A 22331-nucleotide genomic window follows, 5' to 3' on the forward strand; every position below is an offset into this window, starting at 1 on the left:
TCTATCCATTTGTACCTCTGAATGAAGCTTAGAAGTAATGCCATGTAGAAATACCACGTTGGTAACGTTAGGGGAGAAGAAATACCACGTTAATAGCATTAGGGGCGGAGCACAGTTTCGAAGTGTAAGACGATGGGAAACCTGTGCCCTTACCAGAGAATACTTTCAATCGCTGGAAGAGTTTTAGGATAACCATGGACAATCTTAGAGACGGTTGTCGGAAGTGAATTTGAAGCCTGCTCCTCCTGAAAAAGCAAGCAACGCGATATAAATTCCGATGATAAAACTATCCGTCATTATTTTAACCATTATTAGACCCATTATTATTATTATTATTGTTATTATTACGGTATTATTATTATCATTCTCTTATTACGATAAAACTTTAGATCGACAGATACTTGTTGCATCGGACAGTGAACGCACATGTCTCATTTCATGAAGCTGTTTGCAGGCTGTATCTCATCTTTGTAGGGAACGGGAAGCAGGAGATACTCTTTACAACTGGAGACAAACTGTGGTCGTGCGACAAGGGCGAATCTGACCTTCTGATCAACGTAATAACCTCAGACGGTGCCCATTGAGGAATATGTGGCCATATGGACGTAACCTCTTCTGGCGAGAGCCACTAATCCTTCTTAGTAAAATATACTATTCAGTAAAATGCATATGGACTCAGGATCTGCTAGCATTGACGTTTCTTGAACTCCACTGCATTGTACGTACTTTGAAAATATAATTACTTTGTACGTATATTTCGAGTAATACGTTCATAGCGAAGTGAACAGCTTTTGATATTGCTGAGCAACAGTCATACAATAATTTTAAATGAACATACCGCCATTTGACTGTACTGTTGTTTCTTTAATTACGACCCAGGTTTCGGCCTGTTATGCCTTTTATACCAGTTTCAAGTGACTGAGTTTATGTCATTAACATACACACATCAAAAAAAGCTTTGCATCACCACAGTTCCCCGACTCCTGAAAATAGACGTTGGCTGTGGATATTGTATCACAGACAAAGTCCCTTTGACATTCAGAGAGGTCAGTAAACCCACCCAAAGATGTAAACAACCATGCATGAACAGCGCCTATTAGACGGAGGGGGTCCGACAGCCGACCAGTTCTAGTCATTCCACCAGAAAGGAGGTAAACGGCTCGTGTTGCCTGTAGTGTAACCATGCCTAGACGGTCAATACCGCGGTTCGATCGCTTCCGCATTGTTACTTTGTGCCGCGAAGGATTCTCAATAAGGGAAGTGACCAGGCGTCTCGGCGTGGAAAAAAAAACAAAAAAACAAAAAAACAAAAAAAAACGATGTTTTTCAGACATGCAGGAGACGCAGAGAGACAGGATCTGTCATGTTAACAGAATCTTCCGTCGGTTCTTGGTAGAACAACATTATAACAAATGAATATCACCCGTTTCCTTATGCCGAATGGACCGCTCAGGACTGGCATCACGTTCTCTTCACCGATGAGTGTCGCACATCGCACATGTCTTCAACCAGACAGTCGTCGGAGACGTGTTTGGAGGCAACCCGGTTGGGCACAACGCCTTAGACACACTATCCAGCGAGTGCAGCAAGGTGGAGGTTCCCTGCTGTTTTGGGGTGGCATTGTGTGAGACCCACGTTCGCCGTTGGTGGTCATAGAAGGCGCCGTAACGGCTGTACGATACATGAATGTCGTCCTCCGACCGATAGTGAAACCATATCGTCTTCATGGAGGACAATTCATGCCCTCATCGTGCACATCTTGTGAGTGATTTCCTTCAGGATAACGACATCTCTCTTCTAGAGTGGCCAGGATGTTCTCCAGACATGAAATCCATCGATCATGCCTGGGATTGACTGAAAAAGGCTGTTTATGGACGACGTGACCCACCAACCACTCTGAGGGATCTACGTCGAATCACCGTTGAGGAGTGGGCAATCTGGACCAACAGTGCCTTGATGAACTAGTGAATAGTACGTCACGTCGAAAACAGGCATGCAGCAATGCAAGAGGACGTGCTACTGGGTATTAGAGGCACCGGTGTGTACAGCAATCTGGACCACCACCTCTGAAGGTCTCGCTGTATGGTGGTACAACATGCAATGTGTGGTTTTCGTGAGCAATAAAAAGGGTAGAAATGATATTTATTTGATCTCTATTTCAATTTTCTATACAGGATCTCGGAAACGAGGTATTGCAAAACTTTTTTGATGTTTGTATATTGTAGGACATCAATTCTGAGCTTGACATCCTGCAATATATGTTAATGACATAAACTCAGTCACTTGAAAATGGCATAAAAGGGTGGAACCTGGGCCGTAATTTAATAAACAACAATACAGTCAAATGGCGGTGTGTTAATTAAAAATAAAAGACAAGGTGATTCATTTCTCTTAGCAGAGTTGACTGTGTATGCATTACAAGTATTTTTAAAGGAATCGTTTTCACTGCATCTTCAAAAATTAATATTTTTATAGAGGTGGTCCGAATGGAATGGGCAGACTGAGTGAGAAAATAGTTGTTCTGCGCTTGAAGCCATGTCGAAGGGCGTGGCTATAGCAGCTTGGAAACTACGGTTATCACGGGAAGTTGTCTTTGTGTGTGTGTGTGTGTGTGTGTGTGTGTGTGTGTGTGTGAGAGAGAGAGAGAGAGAGAGCGCAAGTAGGAAAGTTATTTCGTTTATTCGTGTTTACGACAAAAATGTCTGGGAATGCAGTCAACGGTTTCTTCTCTTTCAGCAGGAAACCGAAGCGAACTGGAATTACCTACCATCAGTTCCACAGGGACACACAGCTTCAAAGAGTGTGGACCGAGAAGTGTTACCTAAAAGACCACGTTAATGCGTCAAATTCTGCTGTTTGCACACGGCCTTTTAAATCAGACGATTAGGTACGGATCTTGCGAGAATAGCTGTTGGACATAAGCGCCAGAAAAGTTTTGAAACATATGCATTACCGTGTGTGGATCTGGCAGTCCTTTCCAAGTTTTGTACAAATGATGAAATACAATTCCAGGAAAGCAGGGCAGGGATGGCATGTTTCAGGCGACAGCAAGTCCGAAAAGGGCACTGGAAACGGTTGAGAACCTGACACTCAAGGGACTTGTAGTCGATCAATCAATGTTAACTAATTTACCGAACCTAGAAAATGAATAACGCATCAGCTCAGGAATCTAGTGAAAGTATTAGAGCACAGGAATAAAAAGTTCAAAACTGTGTACAATGTTTTGAAAAGGGAGACTTTTGACAGAGAAACTGGAGGCCGTTTATCTCGATCGGAGACTCAATTGACTACAAATAATCTAACAAAGTGGATGTTTTGAAGAAAATTTTCTCTGAAAATCAGCTGTTTCTTCTCTAGAAACAATTAAACCAAGTAGAACAGAGAGGACATACGCAAATCCGTGACACTTCAGGCTATCTCTAAAAAGTGATGTACTTTTTTAAGGAACAAAATCGATTTTTCACCACTGGAATTTCAACCTTAAAGTGATGGTTCTCGTTCCATTGTAGCACTAGACGGTTGAATGATATTTTGCATTTGACGGAAGCTAAGAGACAGGTATTTTCTGACATCGAGCGTGTGCATATGGTGCCTCTGACGAAATGAACGTCGATGGAAATGTGACATTTGTTGAAGCACAAGATCGTGTTGTTCGCCCTCATAGTAACGTGCTTGTTCTTTGGATCGTAGACTTTGTTCTGGATGGAAACAGTCGATATTTTATGAGCTTGACATTCAGATGACAGCAACGTTGCTAAACTTGGTAGCTCGTGTTGTCCAAGTCGTTCCTGATCTTGGACCGAAAAATCGATGTATATGGAACGACCTGCATTTTGATCACCTCAGTTCATTTTCTCCGCATCGACAGGACTCTGCGAAAAGGGTGTGGATATTTTAAGACGTCCCTTACTCAAACAGATTACTGCACCTTGAATATGGCTCCAAAGTTGTCAGTCAAAATATCGGTACAAGAGTTAATAATACCCCTGATGCACTCCCGAAGAGTGATGGAATACTTTGCAGCGACTTTATTGACGGCAGCATAAAGCATTCCGGCGGGGAAGTAATTGCAAACGCGACAAAGGAGAAGCTGCTGTCATTAGATAAAGCAGAAATTAAAATGTGCACCGAACTGTCACAATTTCACCTCAGGGTTAAAGGTAGAGACCGCCAACCTGTATATCTAGCTCTGCAACATTTTTCAAATACCACTGCACAGACAGTTTGTTATCTGTTGCCAGAAGAAGGGCAGAGGGCAGATTTCTTTCGAGTTGTTAATGACCCATCTGACATTCTAAATACTCGTAGAATGGTCGACAAAAAGACATTAGCGAGCGGTTACGGAATTAACGAGCAGCTTTCGAGAACGATCCTCGGTAAAATGTATTTTTGCTGTAAGAATGTAGGTTGGCAACAGAAAGCAACTTCTGTCATTCCAGAGAGAACTGTTGACATCAATTAATTCTTTATTTGGCCTTCGTTCTGACCTTCTGTCACTCGGAATTAAATATATTTTAACAGGACGGCTGAGCCATGATTGCCTGAAGAATTTATTTTCGCCGATACGAGGTCGTTTTTACCAGCATCCACCTCCGAGAGAAGTGCTTGGAAAGAAGTGCTTGGAAAGAATCTCCGTTACATTCCACTGTCGAATGCTTCATCTGTAGGACCGCAAGACGACCAACAACTATACCTGTCATCGAGTTTGCTATGTGGAATTTTGCCTGATACGGTTGATGCAATGGCCATGCTGGATGAGGAAGTAGAGATACGGGACAAAAGTTTCGGTTGTGAGGCTGCTGCACCGTCTGCTGTGACAGAAGAACGGTGTGTGGCGGAGGGTACTTCTAGCATCACTGCCCGCCTCCCAGGTGCGAACGGCACGCAGGTAGAATGATTATGGGTAGTCCTGTGTAATTTCTCGAATTTTCTCGTCTTGGTCATTTCGTGATACGTATGTGGGAGGAAGTAATATGCTGTCCGAAAAAAAAGTTCAAATGTGTGTGAAATCTTATGGGTCATCAGTCCCTAAGCTTACACACTACTTTAATCAAATTATCCTAAGGACAAACACACACACCCATGCTCGAGGGAGGACTCGAACCTCCACCGGGACCAGCCGCACAGTCCATGACTGCAGCGCCCGAGACCGCTCTGCTAATCCCGCACGGCTATGCTGTCCGACTCTTTCCGGAAAGTGTTCACTCGAAATGCTCATGGTAAACCTCTCCCTGCTACATGATACCTTTCTTGCAACGTTTGCCACTGCAGTTTGTTGAGCATTTCTGTCACGCTCTTGCGAGGACTAAAAGACCCAGCGATGAAACGTGCCTCTTTTCTTTAGATCTTATCTATCTCTTCAACCAGCCCTAACTGATAAGAGTCTCAGACTGATTAACAGTACTCAAGACTCGGTCGAATAAGCGCCTTGTAAGCCACTTCTCTCGTGGATGAGTTACATTTCCTCGAGGACCTTCCTACGAATCTCATTCTGCCATCTGTTTTTCCTATTATTTGTTTTTTGTGGTCCTTCCGCTTAAGGTTGCTCTGGATACTTAAAATCTGAAAATTTGTGGTAAGGTCTTATGGGACCATACTGCTGAGGTCATCGGTCCCTAAGCTTACGCACTACTAAATCTGACTTAAACTAACTTACGCTAAGGACAACACACACACACACACACACACACACACACACACACACACACACACACGTTCCCGAGGGAGGACTCAAATCTGAGCGCCTTAGACCGCGCGGCTATCCCGCGCTGCTCTGGATACTTACTCCTAGATATTTTACGGTAGATACTGTTTCCAGGAATTTGTCATCAACAGTGTAGTCGTACAGTAGTGGATTTCTTTTCCTAGATATGCGCAGTATGTTACATTTATTTACTGCTCTGGGTCAACTGGCAGTGCCTGCACCAGTCATCAAACCTCTGCAGGTCATTCTGAAAATTTATACCGTTCTCTGGCATTGTTACTTTCTTATAGACAACCATGTCATCTGCGAACAGTCATGAAGAGCCTCCAGCGCTTTCTACTACGTTATTTATGTACACTGTAAACGGTAACTTCCTTGGGGTACGTTGGATATTACCTTTACATCTGTAGATTTTGTTCCGTTAAGAGCGACTTGTTGAGTTCTGTCTGCAAGGAAATCTTCAGTCCAGTCGCAAATCTAGTTCTATACTCGGTATTTTCTAAGTACGAGTAGCATTGCGAGAATATGTCAAATGCCTTGCTAAAGTTAAGGAACACGGCATCTACCTGATTGCCATTGTCTACCGGGCTATACACCGATAAACAAATACGCTGATGAACCAAAACATTATGAACACCCGCTTAAGAGCTTGTTTGTCTGTCTTTGGAACGAAATACATCACTGATTCTGCGTATCAGGGATCCGACAGTTGAATGTAGGTTTGTGGAGGTACGTGGCCTTAGATAACTACGCACAGGTCATGTAGTTCGTGTAAATAACGGGCCGGTTGAACGTTTCCAGGCGCCGTTCACCTCGATGACAACGTTTGTGCGAACGACCATCCACCTAGCGTATGTGATTCACCCGAAGAGCTGACACATCTCCATTGATCGACGGTCGAATCTCAATGGCCCCGTGTCCAATGCAATCGTAATTGATGATATCATTGGGTCAAAATGTGAACACGTAGGGGTGGTCTGCTGCGGTGCTCCATGTTCAACAACTAATGATGGACGGTGTGTGTGCTCTGAAACACCTGTGCCTGCACCAGAATTGTGATCTTTCGGAAGAGTTGCTACAGATCACCATCTATCCTACTTTACAGAACAGACAAACCTCCGAACCCCACGTTCTCTGAAGAGTCGTGGACGTCCAACAATTTAAAGCCTAGTGGTAGTTTCGCTGCCCTACCTCTTTTCGGATATGCCCATGACAGTAGCACGTGAACATTCGAGCAGCTTCGTCGTTTCCGAGATACTCGTTCATAGGCCCTGCGTGATAACAATCTGCTCTTTGTAAAAGTCACTTATCTCAATGGATTTCCCCATTTTCAGCCGATATCTTCGCTAGAGTGGTCCCCCGTCCGTGTCTGCTCCGTTTACATACTTCTCTTACCGCGTCACGTGCCTGCAACACCACCAGGTTGTATCCAACGTCGCACTCGGCAGTGGTCATAATGTTTTGGCTTGTCAGTGTAGATCACATGGAGCACCAGAGCGATCTGAGTTTCGCAATATCTCTGTTTGAGGAATCTGTTTTTACGGAGATGATTTTCGTTCCGCAAAAACGTCTTAATTCATGAATATAAGACACGTTCTACAATTCTACAACAGATTGACTTGAACGATATAAGTCTATAATTATGTGCATCTGTCCTACCACCATTCTTGAAAACGAGAATGGCCTGTTCTTTTTTCCAGTCACTAGGTACCCTCCGTTCCTCCAACGATTTACGAGAAACTACTGTTAGAAGGGGAGCAAGTTCTTTCGCAAAATCTTTTGGGTTTCTCTTCTGGTCCTGATGCATTTTCACTACTAGGAGACCATAGTTGCTTTTCTGTTCCGCGATCGGTTATCTCAATATCTGCCATTTCGAGGTTGGTACGATGACTGAAAGGAAGGACCTTGTTATATCACCTAATGTGAAAAAATTTCGTAAGATCGAATTCAGCATTTCGGTCTTCACATTCGCTGCCAGAATGGTCACTGAATGAATAAACGGAGGATTTAGAACCGATTATTGTGCGAAGACCAACACCTCTTAGGGATTTTACTCAGATCGTTTGACAAAATTTTACTTTCAGAGTCATTGAACGTTTCTCTCATTGCTGTCCTTACGCTAATTTTCGGTTCTTTCAGCTTTTGTTTGTCAAATAGATTTTGAATTCTCTTGAATCAGTGATGAATCTCTCTTTGTTTACGCAGCAGTTTTCTAACGGAACTACTAAATCACGGCAAGTTTTTCTCATCCCTTATGATCTTGCAAGGTAACATACTTTTCTCATGCATTTTGATCGATGATTTTCAATTTTTTTCCGTTTTTCCTTCACATTTTCGTTCTCGGCAGGACTGAATGTTTGATGCTGACTACACAGATACTCTTCAATTAGTATCCTGTCACTCTTACTAAGCAAAAATATATTTCTACCTTTCTTCAAATTCCTTGCAATATTCGTAATCAGCGTTGCTATCACAGCCTTATGATCACTGATATCTTCTTCTACGTTAACTGATTCGATAAATTCAGGTCTGGTTGATGCTAGGAGGTCTAAGACGTTACCTTGTCGAATTGGTTCTCTAATTATCTGCTCGAGATCATTCTCGGACGAGACATTCAGAACAGTGTCACACGAAGACCTGCCTTTGGCATCAGGTTTGGTAGCGTGACTCTCCCAATATAAGCCTGACAAGTTAAAGTCATTCACCATTAAAACGGCGTGATCAGGAAAATTATCTTAATGACATTCTGAAAATTTTCTCTGAATCGCTCTCCATTACAGCTACTGCCTCGGACGGCCTTTATTGCACGTCATGCTGCAGTATATAGTAAAGCACTGGGACATCGTCGAAAGAATTACTTTGCCCTCTTAACACTCGTCTCAGAGTACGGAGGATAGAATTTCTATCAGTTGTAGTTTTGTTGCTGCCGTCTGACAAGTGGATGCGACAGATCTCAGAATTTGAGCTCGTATTCGAAGAGGCTAACGGGACCAACCTCAATTAAAAAAAAATACTTCTAAGAGACCAGCCAACATGATTTCACGATCAATGCTCCAAACATACTTGTTTTGACCTTTTTTTGGACTTTGTTTCTTTCATATAAAACATTGAATTCAGCAGTCTCCCATCAAGTACGTTTACATTCAAATAAGTAACAGTCTGTGGTAACACAATCCTACAATTTGTCAGCAAAACAGATTGAAAAAAAAGGAAGTAATTAACTGAAATCTCACAATCCGACGTACTCCGACTTCCACGAATTACAAGTGTCGCGTAAAGTATACAAATATCTCAGAATTACATGTTACCAAACAGTGTTCGTGTTACTGGCTGCAAAATCAGTGTTTTGGTAAGATTTTTCAAAGTACTCACCCGTCTTTTGTCTTCTGAGGAAGCCTACCTGGTGCTCTATTCGAGTACGAATGGCGCTAAACGCACATCTTTCTATGTTAATAACAAATGTGTATAACTGTCGTGTCTATCGGCTTGTCTGTTTGGACACGCTAATATCCAAAACTAGTAGACGAATTTTCATGGGATTTCCACCGGTAACTTGAGTATAGCTCAGGCACCGTATAGTTTCATCAAAATCGGATCACAAAAAAAGATAACGTAGTTGAAAGTTCTGTTCATACTAATATTATAAATGCGAAAGTAACTCTGCCTGTTACATTTTCACGACTAACCAGCTAAACCGACTTCCATGAAATTTGGTATGAAAATAGCTTGAGCCCTGAGGAAGAAGGGTGCATATTGCAAGATACTTATTGGTTTGAAGAATATTATACGAATTGGGGAAAAATATTTTCTCTTTGAGAAAACTATTTGCTCTTTGACTTTTGAACTTATTCATATTCGTCATAGACATACTAGTCACGACACTCCGCCTGTTTTTTGTTAACCACGGCGACAACGGCGGGCCCAGCGACCAGCAAGCGACACTTCCGAATACAATATCGCATGAGCGCCAATATTATAGTTTTTGTCGATCTGTAACGTAGTAACAATAGATAGCGTATGTAGTGCAATAAAAACTGACAATAACTGAAAAGTGGCAGCACATTTGTCATTCTTTAGTTTCCTGAGGACCGTGGGAGGTATCAAACGGCACCTTACAGGACAGTTTACTTCCGATTCTCTTGTAATGTGCAGATATTTACTGAAAAATATCATTCTCCTTTAATAACAAAGAAAAGCTAGTAAACTCCAGGAAACCTGACCTTTTGCAGGCAGACGTCGTATATCTACCTAACAACGCGAATTTTTCTTCACTACACTTTCATCCACATCAGTGTGTGTTGAACGTAGGAAACCTGTACGGAATGAATAACTAAATTATTTAACGTACAAAATAGCACGCCACTCCTTAAGCTGAAGGGAGACCCATACAGACGTGATAATAAAACATTAAAGGGAATAAAACTGTTTCGCAACACAGAAGAAACCAAATCCACAATAGTTGCTACATATGAACCACAAACGGCAAACATGTTCAATATATTAGCTTTTGAAGCAAAAGTAACTACATTTACAAAATTATTCATGTATTAGTAAGTCGAGTAAGTGTAAGAATGGGCGAGCCATTAGATACCACTAAAAGTTTTACGTGTCAAGGTAAGTCTCTATAATAACACGAACAGATAATAAAAGAAATATGTGGTTCTCAAGCAAGAAACATGTTCAAATGTGTGTGAATTCCTAAGTGACCAAACTGGTTAGGTCATCGGTCCCTAGACTTACACACTACATAAACTAACTTATGCTAAGAAAGACACACACACCTACGCCCAAGAGAGGACTCGAACCTCGGGCAGGAGGGGACGTCTCAGGCATGAAATTTGTCTTTATATTAGCTTGCTTTAAGTGGAGTAAGTTGGAATTATAGAGATTTTCGAAAGTTTTTCTTCGTAAGTAAGTTGTAGATTATGTAATTGAATCAGTGGGTTTCGGCTGTTGTTACGTTTCTTTCACGATAATTTATGTCTCTTGGTAATTTACTAATTCATAGAACGCAAAACATAACAATTATGTGATTAATTAGGTAGCAAAATAACTAAAAACAAACAGTCCTTGCATCGCAGGTAACTGCTTTCTCACCGCTTGGAGCGCTAGTGTAGCTCCCGCTGTCAAGCGGTAACAACATTCGCACCATACAGTGTGTCAGCTGTACATATTACACTTTGATATTTGTGAAACTGATTTTATTCGTTAATATGTGCTAAGATATACGATTCGAAGTAATGAATACATTGGTTATACGGTCTTCATTGTATTTAATCCATACTTCCACACCATTTTTTGTCTAGTGTTCTTGTTGTATAATGTATAGCTAAGTCAGTGGCATGACGTACAGATGCTCGCACATGCCCATGCGCCCCTGTATGCACTGCTGGGTAGCGACGCCGCGCTTGCCAACGCATCGTGCGTTTCGACAGCTTGGGAGGCGGGAGAGGAGGATGTAACATCAACACAGACAGACTCTTGAGGGCCGCCGCTATTACTGCGCGTACAGTACGAGGGTTGCCCAGAAAGTAATGCACCGCGTTTTTTCCTCAGCCGAAAACAATTCTACGAATGCGAAACGTTACGTATGTATTATTTCAAGCCTCCTGAATGAGTGCGCCAAGTTTCGGTCACTTCCGACAGATAGTGTGGCTGCAGGACAGCTTCAAAATGGCGTGATGTACGTTACAAGCAACGTGCGGTCATTGAATTTATCACTGCAAAGAAAGGAACTATTGAGAACATTCACAAACACTTGTAAAAAGTCTCTGGAGCATCTGCTGTCTACAGAAGTACAGTTAGTCGCTGAGCACGGGCGGTGATTACACCAGAAGGCGGTTCGGTGGAGCTCCGCGATTTGCAGCGGTCGAGGAGACCATCCACGGCTATCACACCTGACATGCTGCAGCGGGCTGATATTGTCATTCACGAGGACAGTTGGTGCTGCATCTACCAATCAGCAAAGGAAGTATGGATGCAATTATCCGCACTCTTGGACATTCAAAAGAGTGTTCAAGATGGCTCTCGCGGTTTCTCAAGGCGGATCACAAATTGCACAGAAAAAACTTTTGTCTTGATTTGTTGCAACATTTTGAAGCTGAGGGGGAGGCCTTCTTGTCCCGGATTGTGACTGGTGATGAAACCTGGTTTCGCCATTTTGAGCCCGAAACAAAACGACAGTCGATGGAATGGCGCTATTCCCACTCCCCACAGAAGAAAAAAATTCAAACCGACCGCTTTCGGGGACTGTGTCGGTGTGATTCTCATTGATGTGATGTATAGAGGCGGTACCATTAATTCAGAACCATATGTCAACACATTAACAAAACTGAGGAAGCTCCTCCGGCAACTTCGGCACCACAGCAACCCAGGAGATTTTTTGCTGCAACACGATAATGCTAGGCCGCACACAAGTCTGAGGACTGCAGAACACATTGCAAAACAAGGTTGGACAGTGTTAACCCATCCACCCTACAGCCCTGACCTAGCCCCTCAGACTTCCACTTGTTTGAGCTATTAAAGGATGCCTTTCGGGGATGACATTTTGAGGACGATAAGAAGGTGATTCACACAGTGAAGCACTGGCTCGGCCAACGGGATAGGGAATGGTACGGACATGGCTTACACGCCCTTGTTTCGCGCTGGAGTTAAGGCCACAAAACTGGATGGAGATTACGTGGAAAAATATTGTGTGTAGATGGAACACCATTCTTATTATGTTCAATAAAGAATTGTTGAAGAAAAAATACTATGCAAAAATTTATGGACAACCCCGTAGCTTATTTACTCACCATCAGTCATCATAACTGAAGTACTGACACGTGAGAGCAGCCGCAGGTAATAGCTAGTTAAAAGTAAAACAATGGACTGTCTTATTAATCAGTCCATATTTAGAACATAAATTTATAAATTTGTATAACTTTTTGAGGCACGCCATCTGTTAGTAATATGCTACTAACTGCCCTACAGGAGGTCAGCCTTGTATCTGATGCTAACACATCATCATCACTGCATAAATGTAAGATTAAGATTAAGGTTTGAGTACCCATCAATGACAGGGTCATCAGAGAAGCTACTCCAGCTTGGACAGGACGAGGGATGATCCCTCCATTTGACGTAATTTGAGGAAGTGGATGGTTCGGCAACGTTCAACCCATCTCTTCTTTAAAGCGAGTCAAGTGTGTATACCACTAGAACATTTTTATTAGTTTGGTTATTTGTGTTCTTCACTATATTCCCATGGTTTACTATAGGATCCTTTGCATACATACCGATAATCTTTCAATGAATACTTTCTGATCATAAGTATCCAGACAGCTATTAGCAGACATTAATATGGGGTTTGTCTACCCTGCGCCTTAATGACAGCTTGACCGCTGCAGGAGACACCTTCAGTGTGGTGTCTGAAAATCTTCTTTGTAAAGCACTGAAACTAGACAAGGTAGTGGTGTTAGACACTTGTGTCTGGAGCCAAGTCAGCGTTCTAATGTACCCCAAAGATGTTCGATTTGGTTCAGGTTGAGGCTCTTGGCAGGGCAGCCCATTTCAGGAATGATATTGTCCACAAGCCACTGCCTCACAGATGCTGCTTTATGACAGGTTGCATTGTCATGCTGCCAGAAACAGTCATCGTCTCCGAACTGTTTCTCTATCGTACGCAGTACATAATGTTGTAAAATGTGTTCGTATCGTTCCGCATGTACCGTTTTCGTAATTGCAATAAGAGGACCAGACCTAACCACGAAAAACACCTCCTTATCATAATATGACCTTCTCCCTAATTCAATGTTGGCTCTACACATGATGGCAGGCAAATTTCTCCAAGCATTCACCATACCCGTACCCTTCCATGAGATTGCCACAGCGTATAGTGTGGTTCAGTATTCCAAATGACTGGTTTTCTGTCATCCAACGTCAAGCGTCGTCTCTTTTTATACCACCTCAAGCTTAGCTTACCACTCTACCACAGAAATGTGTTGCTTATGAGGTACTACTGCACTGCTGGAAGCAATCCTTTTCACCTCCGACGCGCACTCTGGAATTCACAAGGTATCCTTTCCGCTTATTTCATCTGGTTTTCTACAGTGACACTTCGCGATGCTCGACGGCTCCTGTCTCTCTGCATATGAGGTCTGCCTGCTTTTGATTTAGCTGTAGTTGTTGTGTTTCATTTGATAACAACGTAACGAAAAGTCAGCTTTGGCAGCTTTAGAAGGGTTGAAGTGTCTTTGATGGATTTGTTACTCAGACATTCTATGACTGGTCCACATTCGAAGCCACTAAGCTGTCCTGGTCCATTCTGCTGTTACTGCATCTCCACTGACAAAACACTGACACCGATATTGAAAATCACAATTTCAGTATGGGCTTGAGACGAAGCAGGCTAAGGAAGCTAATGCTATTCCTGCACACCATCTGATGTTGGTACTCATTGGACGAACTGTCCTCAGTTTGGAGTAGCTCAAGTTGTCGCCTGTTCTTCGTAATTCAATGAAGTCATTTATTACACATTTCAATTCAGAATTTGTTGAAGTTATGTTGGCGAGAAAATTCATACACTTTGGTTCTTTTATTTTAAGTAACAATGCTGTAATAGTTTCTAGGTGTGTTACCTGTTGGCGCTCGTCTTTATATGCCAATGACCGAAAACGCCAATACAAGGGACCAAAAGACGAGACACCAACAAGTATTCACGAAACTTTGAACAATTTTATATGACTGGGAGTGGTAGCATATTTCTTTAATCTAGAGGCCGGATGTGGGGGATGATATGAGGGCAGTAGTACTGCTTCTGAGCAACCTGTGTTGATCTGGTGTCAGTACTGATATCGAGATCAATATGGTCGCTTAAGAGGAGTCTTGGGTGAACAGGTTATCTAACGAATCGAAAAGCGCAGGGCCCACATTTACGCTAGAAATGGACTTGTTACGACGTTTTTCTACAAGTAAAGCCACAGTCTAGTAGGATCTCAATATGAACTACCTAGGTACTACTCATGACCTACCTTGACAGCTTGGCTTCTTCCCGTACCTGTCTCCAACTTTCTGAACTCCACGGAACCTACAATGCATATCTCGGTGGACAAGTAAGGGCGCGAAAGACAGTTCGGAGATACAAATAACGGCAGCACTGAATCTCGGAAGATGGGTAGTGAGTCGCGCGTGGATTGCTTCGTTATGAACAGTACTGTACTATACTACTGGCCATTAAAATTGCTACACCAAGAAGAAATGCAAATGATAAACGAGTATTCATTGGATAAATATATTATACTATAACTGACATGTGATTGATAGGCCTCGGTATTGAGTCAAACACAGCTCGGATGGCGTGTACAGGTACAGCTGCCCATGTAGCTTCAACACGATACCACAGTCCATCAGGAGTAGTGACTGGCGTATTGTGACGAGTTAGTTGCTCGGCCACCATTGACCAGACGTTTTCAGTTGGTGAGAGATCTGGAGAATGTGCTAGCCAGGGCAGCAGTCGAACATTTTCTGTATCCAGAAAGGCCCGTACAGGGCCTGTGGTCGTGCATTATCCTGCTGAAATGTAGGGTTTGCAGGAATCGAATGAAGGGTAGAGCCACAGTCGTAACACATCATGTAACGTCCACTGTTCAAAGTGCCGTCGATGCGAACAAGAGGTGACCGAAACGTGTAACCAATGGCACCCCTTACTATCACGCCAGGTGATACGCCAGTATGGCGATGACGAATACACGCTTCCAATGTGCGTTCACCGCGATGTCGCCAAACACGGATGCGACCATCATGACGCTGTAAACAGAACCTAGATTCATCCGAAAAAATGACATTTTGCCATTCGTGCACCCAGGTTCGTCGTTGAGTACATCATCGCAGGCGCTCCTGTCTGTGATGCAGCGTCAAGGGTAACCGCAGCCATGGTCTCCGAGCTGATAGTCCATGCTGCTGCAAACGTCGTCAGACTGTTCGTGCACATGTTTGTTGTCTTGCAAACGTCCCCATCCGTTGACTCAGGGAACGAGACGTGGCTGCACGATCCGTTACAGCCATGCGAATAAGATGCCTGTCATCTCGACTGCTACTGATAGAGGCCTTTGGGATCCAGCACGGCGTTCCGTATTATCTTCCTGAACCAAGCGATTCCATATTCTGCTAACAGTCATTGGATCTCGACCAACGCGAGTATCAATGTCGCGATACGATAAACCGCAATCGCGATAGGCTACAATCCGACCTTTATCAAAGTCGGAAAGGTGATGATACGCATTTCTCCTCCTTACACGAGACATCGCAACAACGTTTCACCAGGCATCGCCGGTCAACTGCTGTTTGTGTATGAGAAATCGGTTGGTAACTTTCCTCATGTCAGCACATTGTAGGTGTCGCCACCGGTGGCAACCTTGTGTGAATGCTCTGAAAAGCTAATCATTTGCATATCACAACATCTTGTTCCTGTCGGTTAAATTTCGCGTCTGTAGCACGTCATCTTCGTGGTGTAGCAATTTTAATGGGCAGTAGTGTAGTTGAAGGCGACTATGTGTGTTGCATTTCAGCTAGCGAAAGCAGTGGCACAGTGGCTACAACAATTGACTCGCATTCAGGACGAGTACAGTTTAAATTCCCGGCCACGCCAGCCAGATGTGGGCTTCCAGTGGTTTCCCTGAATCGATTAGGGCACTGATCCTCTAAGAAGGACACTCGGTAGTTCCTTTGAAAAGGACACGGCTGATTCTCCTTGGCATCCTGTCTCCACACCTCCTTACGAGCTTTTAGTTCGCCTCTGTAATGATCTCGTCGTCAATTGGATGTCAGTCCCAGTTCTCCTCCTTTTCTCGTCCTAGTCCACACAGTGTTTTAATATGTCGGCATAGTTACCAGTTTTGATCAGTAAGGAGTACTGAAATACCGACGAAGGACAAGTGCACTAGTAGCTACTACTAGGAGTATACAACACGGACAGGTTCCTTACATAAAGAGGCCCAGTACCGATGTACGGTAGTGTTGGTGGAGGTGCCGCCGTTACGCAATGCGCAGTGGCCGGCCGGCCACGAGACCGCCCCGTCCCGTCACGTGTGACCCTCTGCGTGTGTTGTAGTGGGGGCTGGCCTGCAGTCTACATCCGTGGCGGTCGGACGCGGCGGCGCTGAGTCGGCGGGGCGGACTCGCTCGGAAGGCGGCAGCGGCAGCGGCGGCACAACTGGGCAAATGGCAGCGGGCGCCGACAGCAGCAGCAAGAGGACCGCCGGCGCGGCGCCGGAGGGCGGCTGGGGGTGGGCCGTCGCCGCCGGGCTCGCCGCCACGCTCGTGAGTACCTCCACTAACCACTCCGAGTACACCATGGATTCCAGCAGGGTTTTTATAGATATATATATGGTCAATATTCAAGGATACTACGGGAATGATCATTAGAAATAAAAAAAATAAGCATGGGCTCTAAAACGCATTCCTTAAGATCTATGAGCAATTCTCGATCTTCGATTCTGCGAAGCAATTCTAGCCGGCCGCTGTGGACGAGCGGTTCTAGGCGCTTCAGTCCGGAACCACGCGGCTGCTACGGTCGCAGGTTCGAATCCTGCCTCGGGCATGGATGTGTGTCATGTCCTCAGGTTAGTTAGGTTTACGTAGTTCTAAGTGTAGGGGAATGATGACCTCAGATGTTAAGTCCCATAGTGCTTAGAGCCATTTGAAGCAATTCTCTTATACTGTATGCTCTTTGCTTTCCATATTTTGGTAAGTTGTAGTATGGACAAATACAAGAAAATAATGTCCACTAAACATGTGCTCTAAAATGCATACCTTAAAAGTTATACGCGCTTGTCCATTAGAAGAGTTGTGTTTCAAAGTAGCGAAGATGAACAAGTGGTCACAGCTCTTAAGGAATGCATTGTAGAACAAAAGAGCTTGCAGTAGAAGAGATTTGTCAAACGTTTTTTATTCCAGTCTTTGATCACAATATGAATTCTTTAGACGATGACCACGGTTTCAGTCCGTAATGACCATCCTCAGATCTTTTCTACACCATGTGTAAAAAAGTTATGAGGATTGTCATTACGGAATGAAACCGGTCATCGTCTAAAGAATTCATATTGTGATCAAAGACTGGAATAAAAAACCTTTGACAGTATTGGATCACTGTTTGTATACGCGACCATGTCGCAGTTGGTGAAGAGATTTGTTTCACAGTATCGATCAAGAAATATTCTCCGGGTTGTCTTAACAGATGTCCTACTATCCTGTCCCTTTTTCTTGTCTTCTTGTCAGCGTTTTTTCGTATATTCCTTTCCTTCCCGATTCTCCGGAGAACTTCCTCATTCCTTACTTTATCAGTCCACCCAGTTTTCAACAATATTTTCTAGCACCACGTCTCAAATGTTTCTATTCTCTTCTGTTCCTGTTTTCCCGTAGTCCATGATTCACAGCCATACAATGCTGTGCTTCGAAACGAACATTCTTGGAAATTTCTTCCTCAAATTACGGTCTCTGTTTGATACTAGCAGACTTGTCTTGCCCAGTAATGTCCATTTTGACAGTGATAGTCTACTTATTGCGTCCTCCTTGCTCCGTCCTTCGTGGGATATTTTGCTGCATAGGTTGCAAAATTCCTTAACTTCATCTGCTTCGCGTTCACCAGTCCTGATGTTAAGTTTCTTGCTGTTCTCATTTCTGCTACTACTCATTAATTTCGTCTTTCTTATGTTTACCCTCAATCCATATTCTGTACTCATTAGACTGTTCATTCCATTCAGTAAATTCTCCAATTCTTCTTCACATTAACCTAGGAAAAGCAATGTCACCAGCGAATCTTATCATTGATACCGTTTCACTTTGAATTTTAGTTCCACTCTGGAATCTTTCTCCTATTTCCGTCATTGCTTCTTCGATGTACAGATCGAATAGTAGGGTCAAAAGACTACATCCCTGTCTTACACCCCTTTCAATCCGTGCACTTCGTTCTGGGTCATCCTGTCTCATTATTCCCTCTTGGCTCTCTACATATTGCGTATTACCCATCTTTCCCTATAGCTTACGCCTAAATATTACAAGCCTCAGATAATATATCATCAGCGGTCGATATTTTTTTGTGGTCTCATTTTTTTGTGGACTCTCCAACATATTGCGTATTACCCGTCTTTCCCTATAGCTTACGCCTAAATGTTACAAGCCTCAGATAATATATCATCACTGGTTGATATTTTTTTGTGGTCTCTCCAAGCTATTTCATTGTGTAAAGCCTGTTACTCTCTTGGAAAACGTCAAGTTTTGCGGAACTGGTGGCTCTGCACACAGCTGGTTTAAATTACTGCTGTGGCCGCAGGTTCGAATCCTGCCTCGGGCACGGATGTGTGTGATGTCCTTAGGTTATTTAGGTTTAAGTAGTTCTAACTTCTAGGGGGCTGATGACCTCAGATGTTAAGTCCCATAGTGCTCAGAGCCATTTGAACCATTTTTTTTGTTTAAATTAAACGTAACAAATAGAATGCAAAATGTTAGACTGAATAATCCAACCGAGTTTGGAAGGGAAGAAAATTGTAGTGCCTGGCGACAAACCAGAAAGGGAATCCAACAGCGTTCAATTTTTGGTCCATTCCTTTTCCTGATATATGCGAATGACCGCCCACTTTAACATTCAACAACCAGAGATAGTATTTTTTCGCTTACGACACTAGTGTTATAATAAATCCCACCAGAGTCAACAGAACAAATAGCAAACGATGTTTCACAAAGATTTATTGTTTCTAAGAATATGGACTCTTCCTAAACTTAAAAAAAGCGCTATATTCATTTCTGTACAACCGACAGACTCGTAACAACAATTGATGTAACGTATTAGCAGTAGTCTGTAAAAAGGCTAGAATGAATTACTAAGTGGTTCTAAGAAAATGGGCTCTCCCTAAACCTAAAACAAGCGCTATTTTCATTTCTGTACAACGGACAGACTCGTAACAACAATTGATGTAGTGTATGAGCAGGAGTCTACAAAAAGGCTAGAATCCTCCAAATTTTTGGCTGTACGTATTGATCAAAACTTAAACTGGAGTAGGTACTTCTTCAAGAAGCTACGCATTGTAACTGCGCCGTCACAATACATATATTCGTTACTGAAATTGGCCATAAATAACCCATCGCAATTTGAGACGAACATTGATGTCCATACCTACAACACTAGAGCGAAAATGACCTTAATTACCCACAATTAAAGCCGTCTGTTATTCAGGAAGGAGGTCAACATGCAGCAAAAAATATTTTTGTCATTTGCCCAATAACATGAAATGACTGACAACTAGCAAAACAAGTTTTAAATACAAAACATTTCTAGTGGACAACTCCTTCTGTTTCACTGAAAAATTTCTACTTAGAAACTGATAGCAGTTTTTTTTAAAAAAGAACTATTGGTAGGACTAAAAAAAAGTTTTCATTAATGTTAACACCAATCTCAGCCGGAAGCAAAATTAGTTCCTTTTGCAGTATGAAAGATGTATGGTAAAATCGTGTAATAGGTAAGATGAAAAAACTAAAACGTGAAAATGAGCACATTCTTACTTAATCAGGTTGCGTTTTCTCGTTTGTATAAATTAGGGTGCCCTGGCATTTAGACAGGCGAGCAAGCTATACAGAACAGTTTTAAATGGTGGAAATATTTTTAAAACACTTGTTTAAATTAGGAATGAGTACTCTGTAGAAATAATGTTTATAATGTTCGATGAAGATGATTTGCATTGCAAACGGTAAATTTTTAGCACAAATCGCTCAGACTCTAACATACCATTTCCATCTACAGGAGCTGAAACTATGGTAAGTGTTCGATTAATTGCTTTCTTTAACTTTTTCCGAAAGTCGTTGACCTTTAAAAGACCAAGGCCCACGTTGATTCAGATTCCGCTTAAAGTAACCTCCTCCCGGCCCCTACCTGCACCTCCATTTGTTGCACCTCTTGCAACTGCTAGCTGGTTCTCAGATAGAAGAAAGCTAATAGCATTTCACTCCTGTAAGACAATGGTCGCTATGCGTGGCGGTACTTCAAACGTCCTTGAAATTGATGGCTATTTCGTTTTGTCTCGTGCTGTACGAAAATCGAAATAAAATTTTCAGATATTTTACTTCATAACTCAAATATCTTCCTTCCAGCATAGTTCATTAATTAATTCATAACAGCTACATTAAAAGTGGAAACTCGATCAACAGGTACCTAATTCTCAACTTTCAACTTTGTTTAACTGTCGCGATTATCTCCTCTTGAAATCAAGCACTATACTTCGTTTAAGAATTCTACGTTATTTGTTCAAATCAGAGTAGTACATATTTTACTTAGTGCAACTTTTTACTTAATTTCGTTTAGCAGCGAGTTTATCAAATAATCAATTATCTTTTTCAGTTGGACTTGAACGCTTGCTGTAGAGAAATGAATGAGAGCAGCAGACCAACTACTTCATTGCATAATGTCTCTGCCTATTATTTTCGCTATCTCTATTACAGAATGATTGCTTTACACGAATATTGTTTCTTACATTCATACTGATGTGCATACTTCTGCATGTAGGTAAATCTTGATTTTCAATTCTTTGTGGTCGTAGGATAGTTCACGGCTACAAAATAGTTCCGGATGCACACAAATGGTTTAGGCGAGTGCGTACTAAAATCTCTTTCCTCCTGTGTTGTGTGATTTAAACCAATCCATTAAGACATACGAAAAATTTAAGAAAATGCGTTTGATACCAAATCTGGTAGCCTCTTATTAGAGTTCAACATGCTTCGTATGAATGAGTACCTATGTCAGGTAATAAAAACCCACTCATTTATCCTCCACCAGAAACAAAGGTTGGACCAGACACCAGAAACTAACGCACTGTGTTCGGGCAGAGACTGATAGATAACGTAAACAAACATGGTAGGTGATAGCCCGCATCTCGTGGTCGTGTGGTAGCGTTCTCGCTTCCCACGCCCGGGTTCCCGGGTTCGATTCCCGGCGGGGTCAGGTATTTTCTCTGCCTCGTGATGGCTGGGTGTTGTGTGCTGTCCTTAGGTTAGTTAGGTTTAAGTAGTTCTAAGTTGTAGGGGACTGATGACCTAAGAAGTTAAGTCCCATAGTGCTCAGAGCCAGAGCCATGGTAGGTGATAGACGTGTACTTAAATTATTTGTCTTGTGCGACTGCCATCCACTTTATTTATTTAACTCTCCCATTGCTGCGCGCTTCAATCACGTCTTTCTGATCATATGGCAATTTTATTGCTTGCATATGAAAACAAAAGTTGAAATAATATCACGTTAATTAGTTGATAATTTAAGGAAGCTACAATGATCAGCTAGCCCAGTGTGACCACCTACCTAATAACCAATATGTCACCTGTGGCACAAAAACAGAGCCGACCCGTAATGGAATGGAAGATATGAGACCTTGGTAAATCACTGGAGGGAGTTGGCACCACATCTGCACACGCAATTCTCGTAAATTTCGGGCAGGAGGCAATGAGCTCTGACGCTACGTTCAGTCACATCCCAGATGTTTCCGATCGGCTTCAGATCTGGCGAGTTGGGGGAGGGGGTCACCACATCAATTGGGGCTCGCCACTATATTCCTCAAACATCTCCATCACACTCCTGTCCTTGTGACGTGCCTCCCTTATCTTGTTGAAAAAT

At 42.7% G+C, this 22331-nt stretch overlaps 1 protein-coding gene across 2 annotated transcripts in view; it reads left to right on the forward strand.

The window, feature by feature from the left end:
• Positions 1–22331, forward strand: part of LOC124788329 — a 200032-nt gene that overhangs the window by 87146 nt on the left and 90555 nt on the right. For both annotated transcript variants that reach the window (XM_047255574.1, XM_047255575.1), the window contains one exon: positions 16791–16999. In XM_047255574.1, the coding sequence (XP_047111530.1) occupies positions 16901–16999 (99 nt within the window). In that variant the 5' untranslated portion in view covers positions 16791–16900. The remainder of the gene's footprint in view (positions 1–16790; positions 17000–22331) is intronic.

The sequence above is a fragment of the Schistocerca piceifrons genome, chromosome 3 (assembly GCF_021461385.2).
Source record: "Schistocerca piceifrons isolate TAMUIC-IGC-003096 chromosome 3, iqSchPice1.1, whole genome shotgun sequence".
NCBI classification, from domain to species: Eukaryota; Metazoa; Arthropoda; class Insecta; order Orthoptera; family Acrididae; genus Schistocerca; species Schistocerca piceifrons.